The sequence below is a fragment of the Orbicella faveolata genome, unplaced genomic scaffold (genome assembly GCF_042242905.1).
Source record: "Orbicella faveolata isolate gen_17 unplaced genomic scaffold, um_ofav_v1 contig_35, whole genome shotgun sequence".
NCBI classification, from domain to species: domain Eukaryota; kingdom Metazoa; phylum Cnidaria; class Anthozoa; order Scleractinia; family Merulinidae; genus Orbicella; species Orbicella faveolata.
Genome location: NW_028301564.1, coordinates 7,445,001 through 7,468,896, shown reverse-complemented (window position 1 = coordinate 7,468,896; position 23,896 = coordinate 7,445,001). Strand labels below are relative to the sequence as shown.

Genomic DNA, 23,896 nt, shown 5'->3' with positions numbered 1-23,896 from the left:
TTAGTTGAATGAAAAGCGTTCTTTGATACCGTGAGGATTAAGAGTGCCGATTTAAAAAATAAATTTTTGTTCTAGAGTTTTGCTGCTTTCCGTGCTTCCTTGATGTAGGGAAAGGCCGCAGACTGCCACATGTTGCATAGAATGATTGGGGAGATTAAAGTGTCTCGCGACCGGTTTAGATGCGTTTTTGTCGTCTTTCTCTACGCCACGAAGTTGTTCTCGGAATCGGTCGCCAAGTCGTCTCGCTGTTTCGCCGATGTAAAACGTTTTGCAAAGCGTGCAAGTCATGCAGTAGATGACATTGGCGGAGGTACAGGTGAAATGATCGGTGATCTTGATGGATCGCTTGGGTCCCGATGTTTTGTCAACGTTGCGAATGAAAGGACATGTTTTGCATCGTGCGCGTGCGCATTTAAAAGTTCCGGGTTGATCACTTGTTTGGAATGCACTTCTGACTAAAAAGTTACCTATAATTTTTGTCAAGTTTGAATGAAATTAATGGACGTTGCGAAAAGATTCTACCAGTATCGGGATACCTCCTCTACCAGAGAGGACCTCGATCAGTTTATAACTGTTGTCAATTCGTTTCATCCTGCTCTGAAATATACCTGGGAAATTTCCGATACTTCTTTAGCATTTGTGGATATCAAAGTTTCTATCGAAGGCAACGGTTTATGCACCAGTGTGCACTACAAACCCACAGATTCTCATAGTTATTTGTATTCATCTTCTCATCCATCACACGTCAAGAATTTCATTCCTTATTCTCAGTTTCTTAGACTTCGTCGTCTTTGTGGTGATGACTCTGATTTTTCCTTAAATCAGAGGAAATGTGCGATTTCTTCGACAAACGTGGCTATCCTGCTTCTGTTGCTCAAGCGGGCCATCATCGCGCCCAACAAGTTGATCGACAGTCAGCACTACAAACGTCAAAGAAGGAAAATAATGATAGAATTCCATTCACCCTTACAACCACGCAGTAAAATCCATCATTCTAAAATACTCTCAATTACTTCAAAATGATCCCGATACTGGTAGAATCTTTTCGCAACCTCCATTAATTTCATTCAAACGCGACAAAATCATAGGTAACTTTTTAGTCAGAAGTGCATTCCAAACAAGAGTTCAACCCGGAACTTTTAAATACGCACGCGCACGATGCAAAACGTGTCCTTTCATTCGCAACGTTGACAAAACATCGGGACCCAAGCGATCCATCAAGATCACTGATCATTTCACCTGTACCTCAGCCAGTCATCTACTGCATAACTTGCACGCTTTGCAAAAAGTTATACATCGGCGAAACAGGGAGACGACTTAGCGACCGATTCCGAGAACAACTTCGTGGCGTAGGGAAAGACGACAAAAACGCATCTAAACCGGTCGCGAGACACTTTAATCTCCCAATCATTCTAAACAACATATGGCAGTCTGCGGCCTTTCCCTACATCAAGGAAGCACGGAAAGCCGCAAAACTCTAGAACAAAAATTTATTTTTCAAATCGGCACTCTTAATCCTCACGGTATCAACGAACGCTTTTCATTCAACTAATTTATTCCGTTGTTTTTCACGTTACCATGCACCAACCAGTAGCGTAGCTCCATCTTTCTGTATATAAACCACACACAACCCACAATTCCTCGATTCGCTCCAACGAAGGGCTAACGCTCGAAACGTCAGCTTTCCAATCTCTTTACGGTGGCCAATTCACATTATCAACCCAGTTGATAAAACCAAATTACCTTGTTATACTCCCTTACTTACTTAGCCCCCTCAATTCAACAATGGTTTCATTCGGATAATATCACCTGATTTTTCTCGAATTCATTTATAACCATTCGATTAGAGTATTAACAAAAGGAACAAGTAAGATTCTAACCGGAAGTATAACATAACAGAACAGAACAACATTTTTTTAACCACGAAAGTATGAACGTTTTACAATTCTAGCGTTGCAAAGAACAGCTAGACGTTCCGGAAAATCAAAGTTTTAATTGTGTTTTGCGCTGCGCGCGCTCAGAGCTATAAGTGGACTACCTGTTGTAAAAAGGTTACTGTTGTTCAACGTGTACTCGATCTACATCTCAAGTGAATACATCGAGAGACAAACTACAGTGCTTTATTTCAGCTGAACTGTAAAACCGGTTTTCTAAACTACAACTATCGTAATAACTCGTTGGCGCGTTATCATACTGTACTTAGTACATCCTTCATCCGTGGATCCGGCACACACTATGCTGAATCTACAATATCTAGCCTGCTTATGACTTTAGTGTCTGTTAGAACTAAGTCTCATTCTCTATTGCAAGAGGTAGCTCAGTATTTTAAGGGGGCGACATTTGTTAATTTTTAAAAACTTGAGTGGAGTAGATATACTGATAGAGGAAAACCTATAGCCCACTCCAGAAGCAGCTTAATTCAGGTCGAGGCTAGTCTGTTTTGGTGCCCATTAATTATTGTTATAACATAGCTAACATAAACGTTGTGTATGTAAGTAAGCGTGCTGATGCACGCTCGTGACGTGGAGAACAGTAAACTTTGCTTGGCCAGGGAATTTCCTTTTTCACCCCCGAGTAGTCGTCCTCGTACTTTTATTTCCACTGACAGTTTTGTAAACTATTGATCCTCGCTTTCAGCTGTGCATCATTGAGGTAGAATGAACTGCACGTCGAGCAACTTTTACGCATTTTCGTGCTCTCCAAACTTCTCGTGCGCATCATAACTGGATGATGCACGCTTCGTTTGAGTTAAATCTTCATTAAATCCTCATTTTCTCTAATTTACTTCAAACTGACTGATTTCTCATTCTTTTTCATCACAATTAAAAAAAAAAAATTCCACGAGACGTTTCAGTTTAAACCTATGATGATATTTTCAGACTGCAAAAGAATTCAAAGAGATAATAAGAGAAGAGTCTCAAAACGTATGAAAGACGCAGCATTCAGGTATATCGCCCCCTTAATGGGAGGTTGGTCGTGTCTGTCAGCTAGCGGAGACCAATTACGACATACGCCTATAGTGAAGTTGGACAAATAAACTATCAACATTAATAGGGTGGTTTCCGATGGAGTGTGGAGAGTAATCAGGTGTTGGTGTTGGTTTCATTACGGTTTGGGCTGAGTAGTTCAATTGGTAAGTAATTGATTTGGTTTGGTTTTACTACACTCAATTGAAAACCACGCTAACTGGTAATTATGAAATAAGACGTAACCAAGTCACACTTTCCGCATTGGCAGTTCGGACATTCAAGTCAAGATAAGTGTTATTTTACAAAATTCTTGTAGTCATCCTCTCATAAAGGGCTACACTGAAGAAGTCGTACTTTTCCTTTCTCACACACCATCATGGAGCATGTCAATGTCTGCATCTTGGCCACAGGCTTGTTCTTGCTCTGTTTCTTTCTCTGCTATATTTTCTTGGTGTTCGCTCTCCTGTCGCTGGTAAAAGAGGACATATGCTGCCTTGGACTACAAAATACCAAAACAGTAACAATGTTTTAGCAAGAATGGAATCAGCAAAAAGAGGATTTTTTAAGAATCTCTCACACTCATTTTAAAATAACCCATCAAGTTTAAGCAAGAGAAATAATAACGCGATGGTGGATTAGATATCTGTTAGTTAAACCGACAGATTTTTCTCCGTTCACTGCCTTGTTCTAGTTTCTATTCTGAAGATATATCAAATTGACTTGGTTGAACCAATTTAAGACCTTTTGTGTAAGCAATTTAGTAGCCGTACATTCGATAAGAGTCCTCAATGAAATCTTTATCTCCGCAGTGTAGATATTGATCGTCTGCCGTAACACCAAATCTGAATAGTTCTTTCTTAGTTAAAAGTCTGCCGTTCAAAAAATTTAACTATCCCTTTATTCTGAACTTGTGTTATCACAAACAAACAAACAAACAAACAAACAAACAAACAAACAAACGAACAAACTTGTATTATAACAAATAGATTCCATGTTGTCGTGCGTCTGTTCAGTAGTAGGTCACAGATGACGTGAAAATGTGGTAAGAGCAAAAAAGTGGAGTACGAGGCCATAGCCGAGTGTGTCACTGACGTTCTTCAATCAACCCTGCGAACCAGTCAATAACTTAAAAAAGCAAGCTACTCAGATCACGTTTAGCCAAAATAAGTGTAAACATGAATGAAAAGGTGAAGCCTTCGCCTTCCAAGCCCGTTTCTACTAAAAACTGTTTACATAACATGCTTTCTTTCAACTATGTCTTTTTCTTACAAGTTATAATCGTCTTTGTAATACAACCACCAAATCACTTCACAACAATACGCTTTCCATTTATTGGAAGCAACCGGTTGGGACGACGGTACGGGATAATCAGCAAACCAACCGAAAGACACGGTGCTTTCCAAATCGATCTCGGACTATTGTTTATCTTTAGTGGGAGACTGAAGAAATTGGAAATAGTAAAAGGAATTTCTTGAGGTAATTCACAATGTTCCCACTGATTTTTCGGAATTTGTCCAATCGATTTGACTTCCAACCGAAATTTCTAGACCTCTTAGACTCTTCTTGGCTAAATGGTAAGCACTCTAGATGTTGAGAAGACTCGTGGAAAAGACTACAGGTAAACACATGTAGTTTTCAGATTATTTTCCTTCTTGTAATCTTTCATTTCATATCATTCTGTTTATTTATATAATTACTATATATAATTATATATAAATATTTCAATGTACGGCGGGGTGACCTCTAGAAACCACCAGGCGTTTAGCTGAGGCCACCTCGTACGTAACAATACGGTTACATAGATAGTGCTACAGTGTACGGCTTTGCCAGTTCAGTAATTATTTTGTTAAAAACTCTAGCAGTTTTTTCTTTGGGACAAAAGCGAAGGATCTGTGAGAGTTCAACCCTGGACGGCGAGCCTTTGGCCTTTAAGAATAGAAATTGCTGCCTCTCACAGTATTTACAATGTCTAGCTTGTGGGGATTCCGGTCATTTATTTTCAACTCGGTCTCACGTCACATCAGGTTAAAACCTCTTTAATAATTTCCTCTCTATAGGGGGGTGTGAAACACTCGCTATATTCGAGTGGTGGTCATTCGGCTTAACGTTTCACGTTGTCGAAGGAGGTAAAGTCTGACTGAACTAAATCGACAACGGGTAAAGTTGGACTGGCAGGTCCTCAGTTTAAGATAACACAATTAGACGTTAAACATTACCAACTGAAACTAAACTTACGATAGTTTGTTCCTCATCAACTCTCGACACAGAGCTATCATCAAATGAGTACCACTGGCCATCTTTACAGTTCTTGGCATAGGCTGTGTCTAAAAATAGACAGGTAGAGTCAAACTCGGTATACTTGGGTCAATTAACGGCCGAAGCCAGATTGAAAAACTGACGCGTCCAGCGTAAACCTTTAGTCATTTTCGAGTAAAGATATTGTTTCCCGACTCTGTAGTTGATACAATGAGGTCGCCTTGGAAATTCTGTGCCAGTCCCGACGCTCAATCAAGACCATGGATTTGAACTTCCGGCCGTATAGGGGATGTTTTGGCACGTGACTTGGTTCACCCAAGCTCACGTGAAAAATAGACTCGCGCCACATTCACTTGAGAAAGGTGCTGCGACAGCGTCGGAAGCTTGTGATCGCTAAAACATTGACTCTGCTTCGGTGTCTTGCTTCTTATTAAAGTTCATTACCAATGGTGGTCAATTTACCGCTATTAAAGTGCCACTGAAACGAAATTTTTGTATGTGAGATTTTTGCTTAGTAATAAAGTTTCAACCTTACTTGGAAACGCTGCAATTTTTTTTTTCGCATACGGTAAGCGAAAACTACTTTTTCAGCCGTTCGAAGTTGGCTGGTTAAGCCCAAAATTGGCGGCCATTTTGGCGCGGCCAAAACAGCCTAGTGACGTCACTGGTTGTATTACTCTCATGCCGCGCTGAAAATTTAGAGTGATTATGGGAGAAGAGATCACTGTTCGAAGCCCCCCAAAAAAACATCTTAAGGACATCTCAGAGCTGTAAAGCAGATAATAACAGTAGCCTTAGACATGAAGAGGTCGAGAGTCGATCCTGGGGCTCTCCAGTCTATTTAATTGGATATTTGCAGGATATTTTATGTAAGCAAGCAAACGAGTGGGAGTTCTTAAATCGCAAAATGATCGGGACTTTTGGTGAAATGGCCAGCACTCAATTAAACAATATCTACACTCATAAAGTAAAAAAGACATGAAAACAAGAGAAAGCGGCTTGTGAAAATATTATCCGGACTGCTGCTGCACGAATAGGAGCAACAACGCTTCGAGTTTTCGAGTCGCTTCGCTTGGAGGAAACCGGACGCTTTGTGAGTTTCACAGCGGACGAGATTGTGCCACAGTGACCTTTAGTCTAGTTGCATCTGCTACATCCTACAAGTTATCACGACAGCAACAATTTAAGAAACCCTCTTCTTTTATATGAGGGAGCGAATTTAAACTATAAAGGTAAACTAAACTGCCATGACCTTACAGGTATGTTTTCAGGAAACGAGAGAAAGCGTGACAATGTCGGCGGCGAAAGTCATATATGCAAATTATCCGTTCAAATTCTGTTTAATACGTGACCTTCGAAAGGAGTGTAAACTAGTGACGTTTTAACGAATTGTTTTGAACTTGGATACTATTAAATGAAGATCATAGACATAAGTATGTGCTAAAGAACTCAAAGTAATCCATCGGCCGTGAAATGTTGCAATTGGGAGATACGTGTAAAAGAGAACCGAAATTCCCGCTTTGTTTACACTGATACGTATGCGGCGATAAAGCAAACCCTGCTGCGGATCACAATTTTTCAAAGATACATTTTGTCTACCACAAGAACTCTCACTTATTAGTATCATAAAAAGATGCCCTCTGTGTGCAAGAAGTACTCGACTCAAAGCTTGTGGACCGTTAATAACTTCGTGATTGTGCGGATGGCTGAGCGTTTACGGCTTTTAATGCAGTAAAGTTGCCGAGGATATATTCGAACCTTGTTAATAGACCTTAAATAAATGTGAGAATCCAAATTTCAGAACCAGGCTGAAAACAGACGACGAAATATCGTGTTTAGGCTTCAGGACGTGATATAAAAGTTGCCACACTCGTCTTCGAAATCTCCAATCGAGTACTCAAGATGTTCGAAAAGTATACTGAGCTGTTCTAATCTGTAGCATATATTTTGGTGAATCTACACTCTCTGGCGCCCTCCAACGTTTATGATGTGTATTTCCTGTCAAGGCTGGACACAAATTAAAAGGTAGAAAACTAGTAGGTATTGACAATATGAAAAATAGACTTGAATAAATCAAGTGAAAACAAGAGAGAATCTATAGCGCTTCTTGCGTTAATACAACCAGTGACGTCACAAGGTCCTTAAACTCGGTTCCAGAGCCCGGACACAGTTTTGCTCCAAAAAGTCGATTTCAACAGCTAAAAAAACCACTTTCCGTTAGGATTTGACAGAAATAAAGTTCACCATTACTTTAAGCACGTTTGAAACTATAGATTGGGATAATAAAACAGAATACGAAAATTTCGTTTCAGTGGCACTTTAACGTGAAGTTGATGATAAGATACCAACGGACAAGTTAAACGCTTTTTGTCCGTTGACGCAGCGCAACAGTTTCTTTAGAAGTTACATGTAATACAGTAGACACCCGCATATAAGAACAAATGGATTAAGAACATCAGGCTGAAATTTGGCCCATAAAGCACCATATATATAAGAACCAGTTCAGCCTGATAAAAAAACATGTTCTTATATAAGAAGGGAGAGGGTGTCGGAATAAGAAAAAAATGTTGAAACTAATGTTACATTTCTACTCGTTAATGTTAACTAGTGTACTAGCTGACAGATTTTTATTTTGTTTATTGATTTACTGATTTATTTACTCATTTATTTATAATAAATATGCTAACTAATAAACCTCTAATAAACCTCTAATAACATGTTATGTGTAGTATTTCTGAAACAAAGTTTAAGAACATATTAAGAACATCTTCAGGCTAATTTCTCACTAAGCACCCGATAAATAAGAACTAGATCAGCCTGAACCCCGAAATCATGCGTTCTAGTATGCGGGTGTTTACTGTAACTTTGCTCAAACACTGCATTCCTCTACATACCATTATTTTACTTCTCGAAAAAAAAGTTATTTTTCTTTATAACTGGTGATACAATGCAAATGCAAACTTACAATGCCCGCCTCCCATGCCTCCATAGTGATTCTGTAGACAAAATTATATCAAAATATCTTTAAAACGCAAAACCATAGATATAGCAGTCTCGCAGATAAGTCAACTGAAAGCTATGAACAAGTCACATCTTTGTGGAATAATTGGAATTGCTCGAGCCGGAAACGACTATTGGACACAATGCAGTTACACTCCTTTAAACAGCAATCAGTGGGGTGATATCAACAGGCCGACAAGCAGTTATCAGAACCTAACTTCCACTATCAACTCAAGAACCATTTGCTTGACAGAAACTTATATTTTTGATATATCTATCTAATCCATGAAGACAACTCATACTTACTGATACTGCAATCAACTTGTAAATTGGACGAGGTTGATCCTTATTAATCACATACTCAGACATATCAAGGCTCCTAAAATCAAAGTTGAAATCAACGTCTGATAAGGTGGTCTTCATTTAGATGCACATACGGTTGTGCGTCACTTCAGAAAAGTCATGTGTCGTGTCTTTTGTGTGCGTGCACGTGCGACTAATGTAACAAGTTTTACGTCACATTCTTTTGACGTTAGCGGGGTCGCTGCCGTGTCTTTTGGCATGCATGTGACATTCTTTGGAACAAGTCCATAGCCAGCCTGACCAAACAGATGTGGTTGAACGCCCTTCTGTATGATGCCTGATCCTCAAAGGTGATTCGAATTTGTGATAGTAATTGGACCGAGTGGAGTACAATGCAGGAAGTAATAGGGCGAGTAATTTCAAAATCGGACGAGCTGGTAGTCCGTGGCCGATTTCAAATTACGAGCACGATTACTCCCTGAATTGTACGACGCTAGGTCCAATTACTAATTAATCGCATCAAAAACAATTTCGAAACAAAAAGTCTTTTGAACACTTTGTTTGAGTGAAAACGTCAAGTAAGCTATAAAAACTGCAGTAAAGAATAACAAAGAAGCCGTAAGAGCGCACGTAATTGATGTGTGAATGACGTAGTTATCGAATTACAAAGCCTTGTAATTGGATACCTTAAATTCCACACCCACGTGATCGCGCTCTGATTACTTAACAGTTAGGCGCGCGGAGAACCAATCACAATCGAGATATTTATTTTTTTACGATAACTGCAAAAATGTTCGCGCCCTCATTGGCTAATTTTCATTGTCAATACGCGGACAGACACATGAATATATAATTTACGCGATGCGTCAACGAGCGAGAGCGGAGAATTTGACAACTTGTTATCGTGAAAAAACAAATTGACGTCAGTTTTTCATTCGTCTGTCCTGTTATCGACAATGAATTGTCAAAGTAGTCTGCGGATCCACAGCTACTTTGACGAAATCCGTGATCAATAACAGGGTAGACGCATGAAAAACTGACGTCAATTTGTTTTAAAAATAAATACGATTAGTAAATAGGCTTACGTTTGCAGAGTTCATATCTCAGTAGATTGTTAAAACTTTTAATGTACTGTACAACCCAACATCCACATGGTATAACTTTCCAACAGAAATAAACTACACGCACCTCAAAGGAAAGTTAACCAATGTGTCAAGCTTATCTCGCCAGAAACTTTAGGAAAACAAGAACAAAACCATGTCAGAGACCTAGAAAATATACCAAGCTATACCAAAAACACTATCCTTCTGGATTTGAAGCAATTTTAATTAAACTTTAAGTTCAGTAGTTCAGTAGTTCAGTATCTGTAACAATTACACTAGAAAAGAAATAGACTTCTAGTATAAGTATGTATAAACACATTCAAAATCAAGGTCCTGGGGCCCGTTTCTCGAAAGCCTTGAAAACTATTCAGGACCGCAGAGCCATTTTAATTAATCTGTAGAGAGGTGTATACGCCCGAAAATTGTTGTATGAATGGAACCTCTATTCACATTAAGAATATGTGAATAAAACAGCTCTGTAGTTGTAAGGTTTGAGATTTTGCTATGGCTTTCTGGGTGCGAAAACTTTTCGGGTCCTTCGGGTAACGGGTCCCTGGTGACACATTAGTCAGTGATGCACACCTGTTGTATGAGAATCGCTTTAGGTGAACAACAAGGATTCTGGGAAGAGACCAAAGGTCAAACTTCTTAGTGGCCTGTTGATGTTTCTTGCAGGATGGACAATACCTGAAGAGGAAATAACAATTACACTGAAATGGATATCAATGCTAAAGAAAAAGGTTGACTTCATTAGATCTACAGTCTATAGATCTGCCAGTATGCCTTTCAAAACATGTCTGGCTTGCTAAGTGCGAGAAGCTTCTCCCTACATTTCTATGCTAGTTTTGATTTCAAATTTCGCTTTCCCTTAAGCATAAATGCAACTTTTCATCTATAACATAAAAATGTTATTACTTGAACGACGTTAATAGTAAAAACCTAAATTCCCTAAAAGCAAAATCAGTCTAAAATACAGTAGGAAACTGTACATGAGTCACGGTTGAATCAAGAGTCTACTTTAGAACTGAAACGTCTGCTTCGGTTAGGGGGTGTTTCAGTTATATGGGACGATCTTTCTACACAACTCGCATCTCAGTTAGGCCACTGAGTCGATAGCGTAGAAAATACTTTTGGCCATCGTAGTGGGAGCCTACATGGTAGCTTTGGCGACCATTAAGGATATCCAAATGAGTGAGGTTCATCTCCAATAATGATGCTGTTCTAATCATTCTGTAGTCTGGCATATCTAGAGTCCCTACCAATATGCTGCTGCAACTCCCCGTTTTTGGCTTTCCCTGTTGAAATGAAGCTTAACCCCATGCATAGCTAATACGTTGTCACGTTCCAGGTTCAGTTGTTTTAATTTCCTTATAAAAGCCAGATCCTGTAGCAACTCTTCTAGTCCTGCACCCTGTTCAGCTCCTTGCCACTTCTGCACCCAGGAAAATTGTGTCCCCCTCCACTGTGCTGGCAAATACTTACAAGTTGAAAGCAATCCCCTACAGAAGATTGTGTTCCTAGAACTAATGTTACCACGGCCCCGCCCCGTGGACCAAGCTGTATGTTTGTCGTTACGCGGTATACTGGGTAGAGTTTAATACCTTACCAGGGATCATTTTCTCCAAGCTTCTCTTTCGACAGGAACAGGTCAATGCAATCATTTAGGCCAATGCCACTCTTCTTCTGTGCTGGCTTCTTGCGCACACTTTCATGCTCTTCGGATTCCTTAGAAAATGGTACTGCATTAACCGGTAACTGGAGGTTTTGCACCCAACGGAGTTTGCACCCATCAAGTTTGTACCCACTTCGACTCAACTACCTATCAAGTTCACCCCAGGTTAGTGGGCATAAATAGACCCTTTTCTTAAATGGTTGCCAATTATAAATTCTATTGTAAGTATTAAAATTAGTCTGACTAACCTCATTTTTGAGTTGATAATTCAAGAGAATTTTTACTCCCAAACAAGTTTAGTGACGCTAATTTAAATGCATACAAAAGAATTTTAAAATTGGCAGCCATTTATGAAAAGGGTGTATGAAATAAAATCACACAAAACATGTTTATTTCTCGTTCTTTAATCTCGTTCTTTAATCCATTGAACTATAAAAAGGTGGAGGCGAACTCAACACTTTAAGATGAGTACAGGGTTGCAAACTCGGTGGGCGCGAACTCGATTGGGTGCCAAACAGGTAGCATTCCATCAACCACTACATTATTACAACCCCTATCACTATTATTATGCTCGTTGAAAACAATTGTGACTGCAGAATTCACATCCAATGCTTATCTCCAGTATCCCTCGAGGCTGACCATTTTTACCCGCTGGTAATCTGTTCAGCTCAGTATGATGTCAAAACTGTGAACAGCACTTGTAAGAAGGGACTGGTACCTACGAAGATCCCTTTTGTGATGATATTGCGCAAAATTTAATGCAACTGATTAAAAACAACTTGACTGGCCAAGAAAATTCACTCGGCTATTATCCCTTAAAGCCTACGAAGACTCACAAACCTCTATTTATATGGTCATGGACTTATCACACTAACATTAGGCCTGACTGTGGCTCTTAGACCTGTAGCCCTTTTAAGTGTTATCGATCTTGAACATATGGATTATGCTAGAGGCAAACAAGAGACTTAAACTGATAACGACTGCCCTTGTTCACTGAAATTACCAAGGAACAAGAACAAAAACATAAACAATGTTCAAATATTCCCATTTGGTATTGTTATAAGTAAAGACAGCAACAAAAATCGATTTGAGATTAGCTTACATGTTCTCAATAGAATTACCAAGAGGTTTGATCTCTTAGCATGTGCTTTCATCACTAGAAATGGGTAATACAGGTATTACATAGTACTTATCTAGAGCTACTAAACTATTAGATTAAGTGCTCGAGATTTCTATCGAGAGCGAATAATCTAATTGTTTTAGTATAAATCTACCAGTCGTTCAAAACTTTATCTAAATACTCTTCATAGACACTTCGAAAACGCCAAGAAGCGGCTGTCATTTTGTCAACAAGGGCACACTGCTACACTACTCACTATCTATCACACAATAGTGAGTAGCGTAGCCATTCAGAGAACGGTATTCGTGATAGAACGCTAGTAGATTTATACTAAATTGTTTTATAATAAGTTCCCTGGTTTTAATCAACCCCATTTACATTCTGTTAAATTCGCCTTTCCCTTTCCCTCAGATTTCCAACATAATGTTGAATTTCCCCACCCAGGAATGAAGATTCCATTAATCTGAGATATTTCATGATACTGTATATCCACTTGCATTATTGTCATATAAGAATTTGGTACCTCGGCCAGTTGATCATTATAGCATTTCTCCTTCACCTTTGAGTCCCAGTCAAGAGCAAGAAAACAACGTCCTTCAAATCAAAGACAAAAAATAAATGTCAGCACAATGCAGGATTGCAGCAAGACTAATGACAGGGTATTGTGAGATATCAGTCAATTTCAAACATGACAGTTCTCCAATCAACCGACTTCTGTAGCCGAAGTAAACGCAAGAACTTTTGCATTGATTTGCTAATGTCTCGCCCAAGCAGGAATGCTACATCTGATCATCAAGTGCCAGTTTCTGCACCAAATTTAAATGATACGAGAGTTGAAAGTATAGAATGATATACAATAAGAGATAACATATATCTTGACAAAATAAGGAATTATGAAGAAAGAGCTACATCAGTGTATGCTGGTAATACATGTATGTGTCATTTGTTTGTGAATGCAAATACCCTGGAAGATGTGGATGAACTGCCAGAGTAAAACTTGTCTATTTAGATGACGCAAAAAAATGACGCAAAAAAAATAATACAAAAAAAAATTCAGGGCAGTGCTTATTGACTAAAACGAAGACCAAAAAGTAAAAATTCAGTTTCCTTCAAGAGAAAATCGTCAGGATGGCTAAAGGAGACCCTCAATTGTACCTGTGCCTTTGAATCACTGCTGGATTGCAGCCATGCGTAGTAATTGTACCTGTGAGTTGTTTAAGAGGCTTGCCATTATCTTGCAACGCCTGGATATCAGTGCTGCCATATGAGTTGACTAGAGTCAAGTTGAAAAGATACTTGCACGCCTTTCCCTTGCACTGATTGTTCACTATATTCTTTTGGCTTGAGCTGTCATCATCACTATTTTGTGAATCGATGTTATCATCCTCATTTTCATCTCCCTGCAAGTAAAGCAAATCTTTTGAAATGGCATCAAATTTCATTCAATTAAAGACCTGTATGTGTTTTGAACAGAGGAGAGCTTCTTTTAGCTTCATGTGAAAAGGGCAAAAATATTTCAGTGAATGATAAACGGTTTTTGGTTGGTTGTGGTATGGTTACTTTGCTGTGGGATAGGAAAGGAATTGCTGCCATGACTGTTATTGACTGACGGTTATTTCAGGCAGCTACCACTTGATCTTAAATCGATAATTTTGAAAATTAAACATATTTAGTATTAACAATGACATTCTTTACAAAATTATTTACCATGCTCAAAACGATAAAAATATTTAAGAAGGGAAAAAAGGCTAAATGGTTACGAGTTAAAAAGTCATCTTCAAGGTGAAGAGAATGTACTTGCTTGTTGCAGCTGGGATTTCATTCCTGGACAAACAAACTTTTAACAATCCCAAGCTTGTGAAAGGGCCATGTTTGAGTTTCTCAAGGAATTTGCTGGCTAAAGGAATGAAACTGCTTGTCACACAGTTGGGGGACAGGCTTACAGTGTTGACAAAGGGTTTGAATCCTTAGCAATGTACATTGCCTTAATTTCACATTGTCTCGCCGCTGTGAAAAGCGAAGAACACTTTCTTGATATTTATACTCCCATCAGCAGATGAAACGTTAGCGACCAGTGCTGTTTGATATGAACAGTGTTGTTAATACTCTCACATGTCCTGTGTATTTCACCTCATCAGACAGGCCCCAAAGTTCAAGGAATTCATTCATTCATTGAAGAGTACAATTTCACTTTATTTGCACCACGTTTTCAACCATTTTACTAAAAACTTAATTGCAGGAACATTGCCTGATAATTTAGTGAGAGGACACTGTGTTATTTTTACCCCTAAAGGTATCTCTATTAAATGAACAGCATGCTGAAAACTATCGAGATAATTAAATGCAGTTAGTCCAGTAAAAATTAAATCTAGTCTAAAAGGGTGTGAAAAACATAGATGCTGAAAGGCTATTTTGAAATCTAATAATTAAGCCTGGATATTGAAATAATTCGTATTACTTATGACAGCTTTTGTTTCGCTTGATGAACGACGAAGCAGCTTTTGAAGGGATGGCCAATCGTTTACATAGAGATTCAATTAGTTTTGGCCATTACATTACATTTCATTACTGTATGCCAATTAACAATGACAATCGTTTAATCTAGTCATACTTTTTTTTGGCAACGAAAATTGTGTAGCGGTGCAATCACTGGGACATGTTTAAAATCAAGCTAAGTTGCATGTAGCAATCACCACATAGCTGCGATTTCATAACCATAACCAATGATCTACGTGTAGTAGTCATTTTCTGCACAAAATACGCTTTTTAGCATGCAATGAAGTTCTTCTTCGTCTTTCCGAGCCCAATCGGACGCAAAATTAAATATTTATTTGTAACGCAATAAAACACCTGGTATCGACCTAGTTAAACCAATAAATTAAAACAAATCATTAGCAACCTAGACAGAGGAGAATCGGGTCTGCATTTCTGGGGTTAGTTTTGTACATTCTAGTTTTCAGGTTTTACAATGTGGGGAATACATTTCGTGGAACACCAAGTAAATCACAGATCACAAATAACTCACTTCCTTGAATTTAATACAACATCTGCAGTCTGGAACATTCCAGACAGGGTAGTTGATTGTTTTGAGATCTTAGTTTTCAACACACCCAAAACTCCAGGAATTTATGGGTTAAAGATATGAAGATGCAGTAACTCACATTCACATGTACATTTTGAGTTGCCTTTTCCAATTCTTCACAATCCTCATTTTCACTGCCTTCATTCTTATCTTCATTCATTTCAACATCTGCAAAACAACAGTGAAGACAAATAAACTGTAGCATTTTATATCACCATAAAAATGTACAATTTTTAACTACCATTTGCGTCCATCCATGAACCCTCACCTGCTTCACTTTCACCTTCAATTTTGCTTCCTATTCCTTCATCTTCCTCCGGAACACTGACAAAGCGTCTGAATAGAAATAAAAACAAAACAAGAACAATTTTTAAATAAACGTTACCTATCATGCTTAAAGGAAGTTCACCTACCAGCAGAATGAGCAGATATCAAAAGCTGAGGATAGGTTTAATGTAACTGTCTAGGTTAGATATTAGTGACGTTTCCGTCAGGTCATATTTCAGAACCTCGTGCGTCAGTTTTACCATTCGTCCGTGTGCACGATCTGTTGTTGCGTTTGCGAAGTTTGTTACGTTTATTCCGCGGAAGTTTTGGATCCGTTTATAACTACTCAGGCGTACAGAGAGGACAATCGGTAAGCATGTTTTTACCTTTCTTAGTTTCATTTCGTCGGTTTATTTGTAATTTAGCTGTTTTTGCCTTTTCCTGCGTTCGTGTGTTTATCACATCCGATTATTGTTCGGCTTTGTCATTTCGTGTCGCTTAGACTAGATATTTTACTTGTATTTTAGTTTGACGGTTTTGAGCATTGGATCATTGTAATAAAGATAATCGTTGGAATCAACACGAAGTCTAGTGCTCTTGATCAGTGCTTCGACGTCCTCCAATTTGTAATTCTCAACTTGCGGTAGTCGCGCCTGGAGTCAGTAACAGTCAAACGATTACTCTGAACGGTGTTAGTTTGCGCGAAGAAATTGTGAGCCTTGAATGTGATGCATTTCAAGTTTAAAACTTTCTTGGAAACATGAAATTGATATTCGACGTAGTTTACAGCAAAATTTATGGCTAACTCATCTAAAGACGAAGAGGTCAATCTGGTCGATCCTTTGTTTACTGTTGGATCTTCGCCTCCTGCGGATCGCCATGAAGAATTATTTTACGGGGAAAATAAAGGCGCAGCAGGCAGTAGATTTAAAGTTCAAACAGCAGAGGGAAAAGAATATAGTATCCTCCGGCTAACGAACGCCTTTATTTCGGCGAAACGATCGTGGCGACGGCAATTGAACCATTTACAAGTCCAAGTTATTACACAAAAGGACATTCCTGCATTGCGACGAGATTGCGTAGTCCTGGAGGAACGAATGCGAGAATTGTTTAAAGTTCAAGAAGCATTAGAAGAAGCAGCTGAGTCCGAGGACGAAATAGGAAAACTTGATCGGAATCTAGAAGAACTAGCGAGAGAAAATAATGCCATTCTACGGCAGGTCGGAGACAGAATTAAGGATTTGGAGGCGGCGCTCCTGGAACGTAATTCAACACGCTCAACTTCGACCCGTAAATCAAACAATTCCAAGAAGCAACTCATCCCAGAAATCGGGAAAAAGTAACATTTCTTTGGCACAGCGGCGAATTGGTCTTGAAGAAGATATTGCAACCTTGAAAGCAACGATCGCCCTATCCCAGGAAAGGGAAGCTATGGAAATGCAGAGCAGGAAGATGCTTGAGGAGATTGAGCGGCGCAAGATGGAAGTTTTCAAGGAAGAAGAAAGAACTTTAGAAGAGATCCGAAAACTGCAAGACAGTTTCAAGTTAAGAGAAGAACTAGCACAGAAGGAAGCAATGGTTAATGAGTACGTCAAAATAGAAAAGGAAGAGTGCGCGCTTCACTGGGCAGAAGAAGAGTTTGACCTCCCTGTGGAAGATGGCAGAAGCGAACAAATGGAAAGATTTCTCCGTGGCTTACCTGAATTCAAGCCCCCGGCACCTCATTTGCCAACATCTATCTCTCCTGCTTCCAAGCCAAGTTCATTAGACCCTTCATCGCCCGTGTTCGTTCCAATAAGTGTACCTGTATCAACAAATGCGCCTGTAAACGTGACCTGGTCGTACTCTCCTAGAATCTCTCCGAAACAAGAGTTAAACAAGACCGTAAGCGCAGATCCTCCTAAACCCGCGAACTCAGTGCAGGATCAGCTACTAGAAACTGCCAGACTATTGGCGGAAAACCAAAGCCACAGCCAATTGCCTCTTCCTGAACCAGGCATCTTCAGCGGAGATCTGCTCCAGTATCCTGTTTGGATTAAGGCATTTGAAACTCTAATTGAAAGTCGAGCCATCAAGCCCAACGAGAGACTACATTTCCTTGGAAAGTACGTGACAGGAGATGCTAAAGAAGTAGTTGATGGCTTCCTGCTTCTCGAGTCAGAGGACGCCTATCAGAGGGCTAAGGAGATGCTTGCGAAACGTTTTGGTGACTCCTACGCAGTAACTGCGGCTTATCGCCAAAAAATAGAGTCCTGGTCAAAAATACCTGCCAACGATGGATATGGTCTGAGGAGGTTTTCAGACTTTCTGGTGCAATGCGAAAAGGCAATGGACAAGATTGGTAGCCTCAAGGTACTTAACGACGACCAAGAAAATCGCAAACTGGTCTCCAAACTTCCCAACTGCCATTGTGCCCAGAGAAGTGATTCCTGGTAACCTTGACGAACGCTATGCGCTGCGAACGGATTTGGGATGGGGCATAGTTGGGAGAGTCAGCTGGCATCCAGACTATGACGGAGACGTATTTGGTGTCACAAACCGGATCATTACCCGTGAAGTATCAGAGAGTGGTGTTCCTCCCTTTGTACAGTCAGGAAACAAAAGATGCCGGTTCACTCTTGGAACCAAGACCAAGGAAGTCCTCAATCCCTTTCAGGTCAGCGAAATGTTCGAGCTGGACTTCTCTGAAAGATTGACTGGATCTCGCACACTTTCGCAAGAGCACAAAACATTTCTTAAAAAGTTAGAGGAAGGTGTCCATCAGAGAAGTGACGGCCATTATGAAATGCCTCTTCCCCTCCGTGACAATATGCCAAGCTTACCAAACAACAAGTCTCTTGCCCTGCGTCGGTTGCACAAACTTGGTCAAAGGTTTGAAGATGACATGAAATACCGAGACGACTACACTACCTTCATGAATGAGATCATTGCCAAGGGCTATTCAGAAGAAGCTTCCTACAACGATGGTAACGTTTGGTACATCCCTCATCACAGGGTGTCCCATCCCAAGAAGCCAGAAAAAAATTCATGTAGTGTTCGACTGCAGTGCAGACTATAAGAGAGAGTCTTTAAACAAGTAGCTCCTAACCGACCCTGATTTGACGAACGGACTTGTGGGTGACTTGTGCCGTTTCAGAAGGGATCCAGTGGCCTTTACGCGCCACTTGGAAGCCATGTTCCATCAATTCAAGGTTGATAAGAGACACCGAAATTTGCTATACAGAATGACGGTTCACCTTTTTGGAGCAGGTTCCTCTCGTGGATGTGTGAACTTTGCGTTAAAGAGAATTGCCACAGACCATGAAGAAGAGTTTGGACTGGATGCAGCTAACTTTGTCAGAGACAATTTTTATGTTGACGATGGTCTAAAATCGGTGCCGACGGTTGCTGAGGCAATCAAGTTGATTGAAAGTACAAGGAAGTTGTGCGCAAAGGGTGAATTACGTCTCCACAAGTTCAGTTCCAATTCAAGGGAAATCCTAGAAACGATCCCTGAAGACGAACGTGCCAAGGGCTTGAAGAATTTGGATCTCCATCAGAGCTCCCTGCCTATGGAAAGAGCATTGGGTGTCCAGTGGTGCGTGGAAACTGACTCTTACCAGTTTCGGATAACTCTTCAAGACAAACCGTTGACAAGGCGTGGTATCCTGTCCACTGTGAGCTCTGTCTATGGTCCCCTGGGCTTCTTAGCTCCCTTTATCCTAATTGGAAAGCAAATTCTTCAGCAGCTATGCCGTGACAAGGCTGACTGGGACGAACGCCTTCCAGATCAAGCTCGAGTAAAGTGGGAGAAGTGGAGAAGTGAACTGCTATATTTAGAAGAACTGAAGATCCCTAGATGCCTCGTTCCACACGGGTTTGGAGAGCCAACTTCCATTGAACTACATCACTTCTCAGACGCAAGTGTTGACGGTTACGGTCAGTACTCGTATCTGCGACTAGTCAACAAGAGCAATCAAGTTCACTGTTCATTTGCAATAAGAAAGTCGCGCGTTACCCCTCTGAAGAATGTAACAGTCCCCAGATTAGAGCTGACAGCTGCTCTAGTGTCCACCAAGGTCAGTTCAGTCCTGCGGCAAGTACTCGACTACAAAAACGTAAAAGAAGTGTTCTGGACTGACAGTCAAGTGGTCTTGGGCTACATAAGGAACGATGCGAGACGCTTCCATGTGTTCGTGGCCAACAGAGTACAACAGATAAGAGACTCCAGCTCTCCTAGTCAGTGGCAACATGTAAGAACAGAAGAAAACCCAGCCGACCAAGCTTCCCGTGGAGTGTCTCCTCGAAATCTAGTGAACAACTCTCATTGGTTGAAGGGACCACCATTTTTATGGGAGCAGACCATAACCTATCAAGGTGAAGAAGAAACAACATTCGCTCTCTCTCCCGATGATCCAGAGCTAAAGAAGACCCGAGTCTTAGCCACAAGTGGAAGCCAAAGAGAAGAAATGGCTTCGATCCTGAAACGTCTGGAGTACTTTTCAGACTGGAATCGCACAGGGAAGGCGATAGCACCGCACCAGATCAATTTCAAGTGAGAAGTCATCAACAAGCAAGACTACCAAAGTAGAAAAGAGTCCATTTACGGTCCCAGCCATTACAGTTGATGAAATGCGCCAGGCTGAAATTGTTATCCTCAGATTATTACAAAGCGAGGCATTCGAGAAGGAAATGAGAATACTTCGAAGCTGTACGATAGATGGTAGTGCCATGGATCGAGACCTCGAGACCCTAGGTGGAATAGGGTTGCACAACAGATACACATTGCCTAGTAAAAATTTAAGTACGAGATATTTTTTAACTAAGTCATGAATACTATCTTTCAATTATTCATTAATCAAGTGGAATCAACCAAACAGGGTATGAAGTGGTTAATAGCACTCCCAGGTTCATATTCACGGTGAACTGCGTGATGCATTTGCCAGCTCATAAATTCATTGTGAAAGAAAAGGAGGGTGAAAGCGATTAGGATCAGGATCCCTGACAATGCAGACTAGAAGAGGAAATCTGAAGACATCAAGAGTGATCTATGCGAACAAGTGCGTTTCTTAAGCAAATAATGGTCAGTTTATTTTAAAACATTTAACTCAGGAGGACTTAATTTAACTTGTGAAGACTTCTTAGCATTGCACCAGCAACGGCATTTCTGTTTGACCTATACTACTGTCATGTTGAACATAACAACAGTTAATTTTCTGTTTTGAGACAAATACATGTATGCACAGACAATTACAAAAAACTTCCTCACTGTTAACTTCTGCAGCTGTAACAACTTACTTCATTCTTTCCATCAAGATGTTGTACAAAGTATTGAAAGTTAAGTTTTTCTTTGGAACAGAAACCATGAGCGGAAGTCCAAACAAAGCTTTGTTTGAGCTGCTGTAACTATAGCTGGTCAGGCGGGCTCTGTAAGAGCGAATATCAACAGTTATAGGTACACATACTGTATAGATATAACGATTAATGACAAATTATTCTGTTCCTGTCACTGTATGAGTAGGAAAATGCTGATATCTGATTTATTCTTGGAGTGGTTGTATTTTTCCCCTGTCTCTGACCAAAGTCATTGAGTAGTGATTTATTCAAGAACTGAACTCAAATTGGCTCGAATATCCTTCTCCTCCTTAAAACTTGTTGGCCCATGTTCACTTGGAGCAATACAAAACTCTCATACTTTGTACTCTCTCGGTGATTTTCATCCTCACCAAAATAAAATAAACAAAATTTCTGTGACCAAATAAATACAAAATGTCAAATTTAGCAGCTTCTGGCCTCCCAATACGGTCAGATCTTTTCCACCCATTCATTATTAGAATTACGTTTTCAACAAATGTTTCTTCTTCATAAGGAAAAACATTGTTGAGATCACAGTGACCCCATTAATGTTTCTACCAGCCTTTAATGGTATTAAATCAGCCATTTTAAATTATTTCAATTTTCCCTAACTTTTCTTCAAAGCATAAATTTTCCCTAACTCAAACTAAAATTCCCTGACTTTTCCCTAATCTTGACGAATTCTTTCCCTGACCATTTCCTGACCTGTAGCAGCTCTATATGAACATGTACAATACTGCTAGCTTTCTGACACACCTAGCAAAATGAGTGTTACTAAATTTACCTTTTCTCTCTTTGGTAAACAGGAAGAACAACAAAATCACCTTCATCAGCCTCAGATTTACTGTGTGATAATTCATAACTAAATAATAACAATGAAATATCATCATTTTACAACAATGTGTTATTAGGGTCAATATAACATTAAACTTTGATGCTCATCCAGATTGTACATGTATTCTTAAAGAAACTTATCGATATGATATATTAAAATTCAGCAACATTCACTTGCTATAATTAGGTTGATTCATGCATTTATACAAAAACTCATCCTTGCCACCAGGGTTTTGTAATAATTCCCTTAAAGACAACCATTAATATCATTGACAACACTAAGAACTCTCATGCATGCCATCTGTGTACCATTTCTAAACTCATACCCCGCTGTAAATTTCATAATGTCATGATGCTTAATTGCCATGCACTTATCAGAACAAGTAAGCATTGGGGGTAAATCAATGCTTGCAAAAGATGAAGTGGGCCAGCCAATGTTGACCCTCCTAACACCACACAAAACAATAAATACCACTTACACAAAAATGTCATCCCTGTCAAGAATCTGAGTCAGTGACTCAGTAAGTGAAAACACCTTGTGAAACCTGTGATTATACACATCTGTAACCACCATCTGCAAGGTACAGTGTCCATATGATTTATTTAACTTTATCACATACAGAGCAAAATTACTGACATCAGTCAGAAAACAAATTGCAGACATCAGTCTGCAAAAGGTTCTCAACAAGAAAAATCTTCAGTTGGATATTCTTCCCATATTTTCCATAATTACTAAATAGAACAGCCAAGTTAGATCAATTTTCGTATAAATTTTAAATAAATTCCTATGTTAATGAGAAGAAAGCCATGTAATGTAAACACGTACATGTATTGTTCCATACAACTGGATACACAGATGCAGCGAAAAGGTTAATATAAAAATGCTTGTATGCATGCAATGGTACATGTATATTAAAGTTAGTCTTGCTAAATAACAGAAGAGTTAACCTTGGTAAGTGCTGTTTTAAAATATCAGCCACATTAGAATATATACACAAGAGACACAAAGCACATGTCTAACCTTGTCTCTGGGGATGTTTGTTTCTTTTGTCAGAACAGCCAGTAAGTCAGCAACATTACCCATCTTTGGCACAGTCAATTTATACTGAAACAGAAACAGAAATGAGATACATGTAAGATGTTGGAACATACAGCCACATTGATTTATATCCATTTATCACGGTGAAAGAGAAACTCACCAATATGGGTTTTATAAGAGGATCACTCCGTACAAGGAAAACATCAAGGCTTCTCTCCTTTTTGACTGGCAATGGCAAAGACAGGTAGCAGAATGGGTCAAATGTGACAGAGACCTTGAGAGACAAAATACGTCACTTGGTTACAAAAAAATAATTATTCAGTGCATGTTATAAAATTTTATAACACTTAAAACATTGTTTCATTAAATGTGTTTAGTTAGTATGTTACTTTTATGCACCAATTAAAGCAAATGAATTTAGGGCTGCATTGTTGGCTGCATTGATACGCTTTCCCATTGACAATACAATATGTACACTGTACCTCAGCCACTGGCCACAAAACAATGCATGATACTGATATTTAGCCACTTTGATTGTACACAAACAAGGCTGTACAGTTGACAACTGAAGCATCCATTTTGTTAAAGGCACCCTTTGTGAATAGTTTGAATAAGACATGAATCAAGTCAAGAAGCACTGACTGTATGTTGTTTCTAAATTTTTATGACAAATTGCTTCACAATGAACAAAATGAAATGCTTTGGTGATGACTTGTTACAGTTACTAGGACTGAAAATTTCCATTTTCTCGTTGGTTCATTAATGTAATCATAATATTGCCGTATCATCTTCACCTCTTGGTATTCACATCATGATGAAAAATCAGTCCATTGGTATACTGTCACAGCCCTAGAAATGAGTTCTAGAACCATGTAATTCAACACCAAACTGACACAGTGACTACAGTGTACTGGATC

The 23,896-nt window shown here is 39.5% G+C and overlaps 1 protein-coding gene and 2 pseudogenes across 1 annotated transcript in view; 1 reads left to right on the top strand and 2 right to left on the bottom strand.

The window, feature by feature from the left end:
• LOC149102821 (uncharacterized) lies at nt 1-535 on the bottom strand (annotated as a pseudogene).
• Nucleotides 536-537: 2 nt separating this feature from the next.
• LOC149102820 (uncharacterized) lies at nt 538-1,552 on the top strand (annotated as a pseudogene).
• A 542-nt stretch (nt 1,553-2,094) lies between these two features.
• Nucleotides 2,095-23,896, bottom strand: part of LOC110064181 (ubiquitin carboxyl-terminal hydrolase 4-like) — a 34,517-nt gene continuing 12,715 nt past the window's right edge. Inside the window, exons 10-25 of the mRNA XM_089272465.1 lie at nt 23,140-23,253; nt 22,962-23,045; nt 22,420-22,514; nt 21,891-21,968; nt 21,050-21,178; nt 15,774-15,841; nt 15,585-15,673; nt 13,628-13,823; nt 12,947-13,017; nt 11,238-11,356; nt 10,214-10,318; nt 9,717-9,761; nt 8,532-8,604; nt 8,191-8,221; nt 5,205-5,293; nt 2,095-3,468 (exon numbers count right to left, since the gene is read on the bottom strand). Coding sequence (XP_089128591.1) covers nt 3,334-3,468; nt 5,205-5,293; nt 8,191-8,221; nt 8,532-8,604; nt 9,717-9,761; nt 10,214-10,318; nt 11,238-11,356; nt 12,947-13,017; nt 13,628-13,823; nt 15,585-15,673; nt 15,774-15,841; nt 21,050-21,178; nt 21,891-21,968; nt 22,420-22,514; nt 22,962-23,045; nt 23,140-23,253 — 1,521 coding nt within the window. The 3' untranslated portion in view covers nt 2,095-3,333. The remainder of the gene's footprint in view (nt 3,469-5,204; nt 5,294-8,190; nt 8,222-8,531; nt 8,605-9,716; nt 9,762-10,213; nt 10,319-11,237; nt 11,357-12,946; nt 13,018-13,627; nt 13,824-15,584; nt 15,674-15,773; nt 15,842-21,049; nt 21,179-21,890; nt 21,969-22,419; nt 22,515-22,961; nt 23,046-23,139; nt 23,254-23,896) is intronic.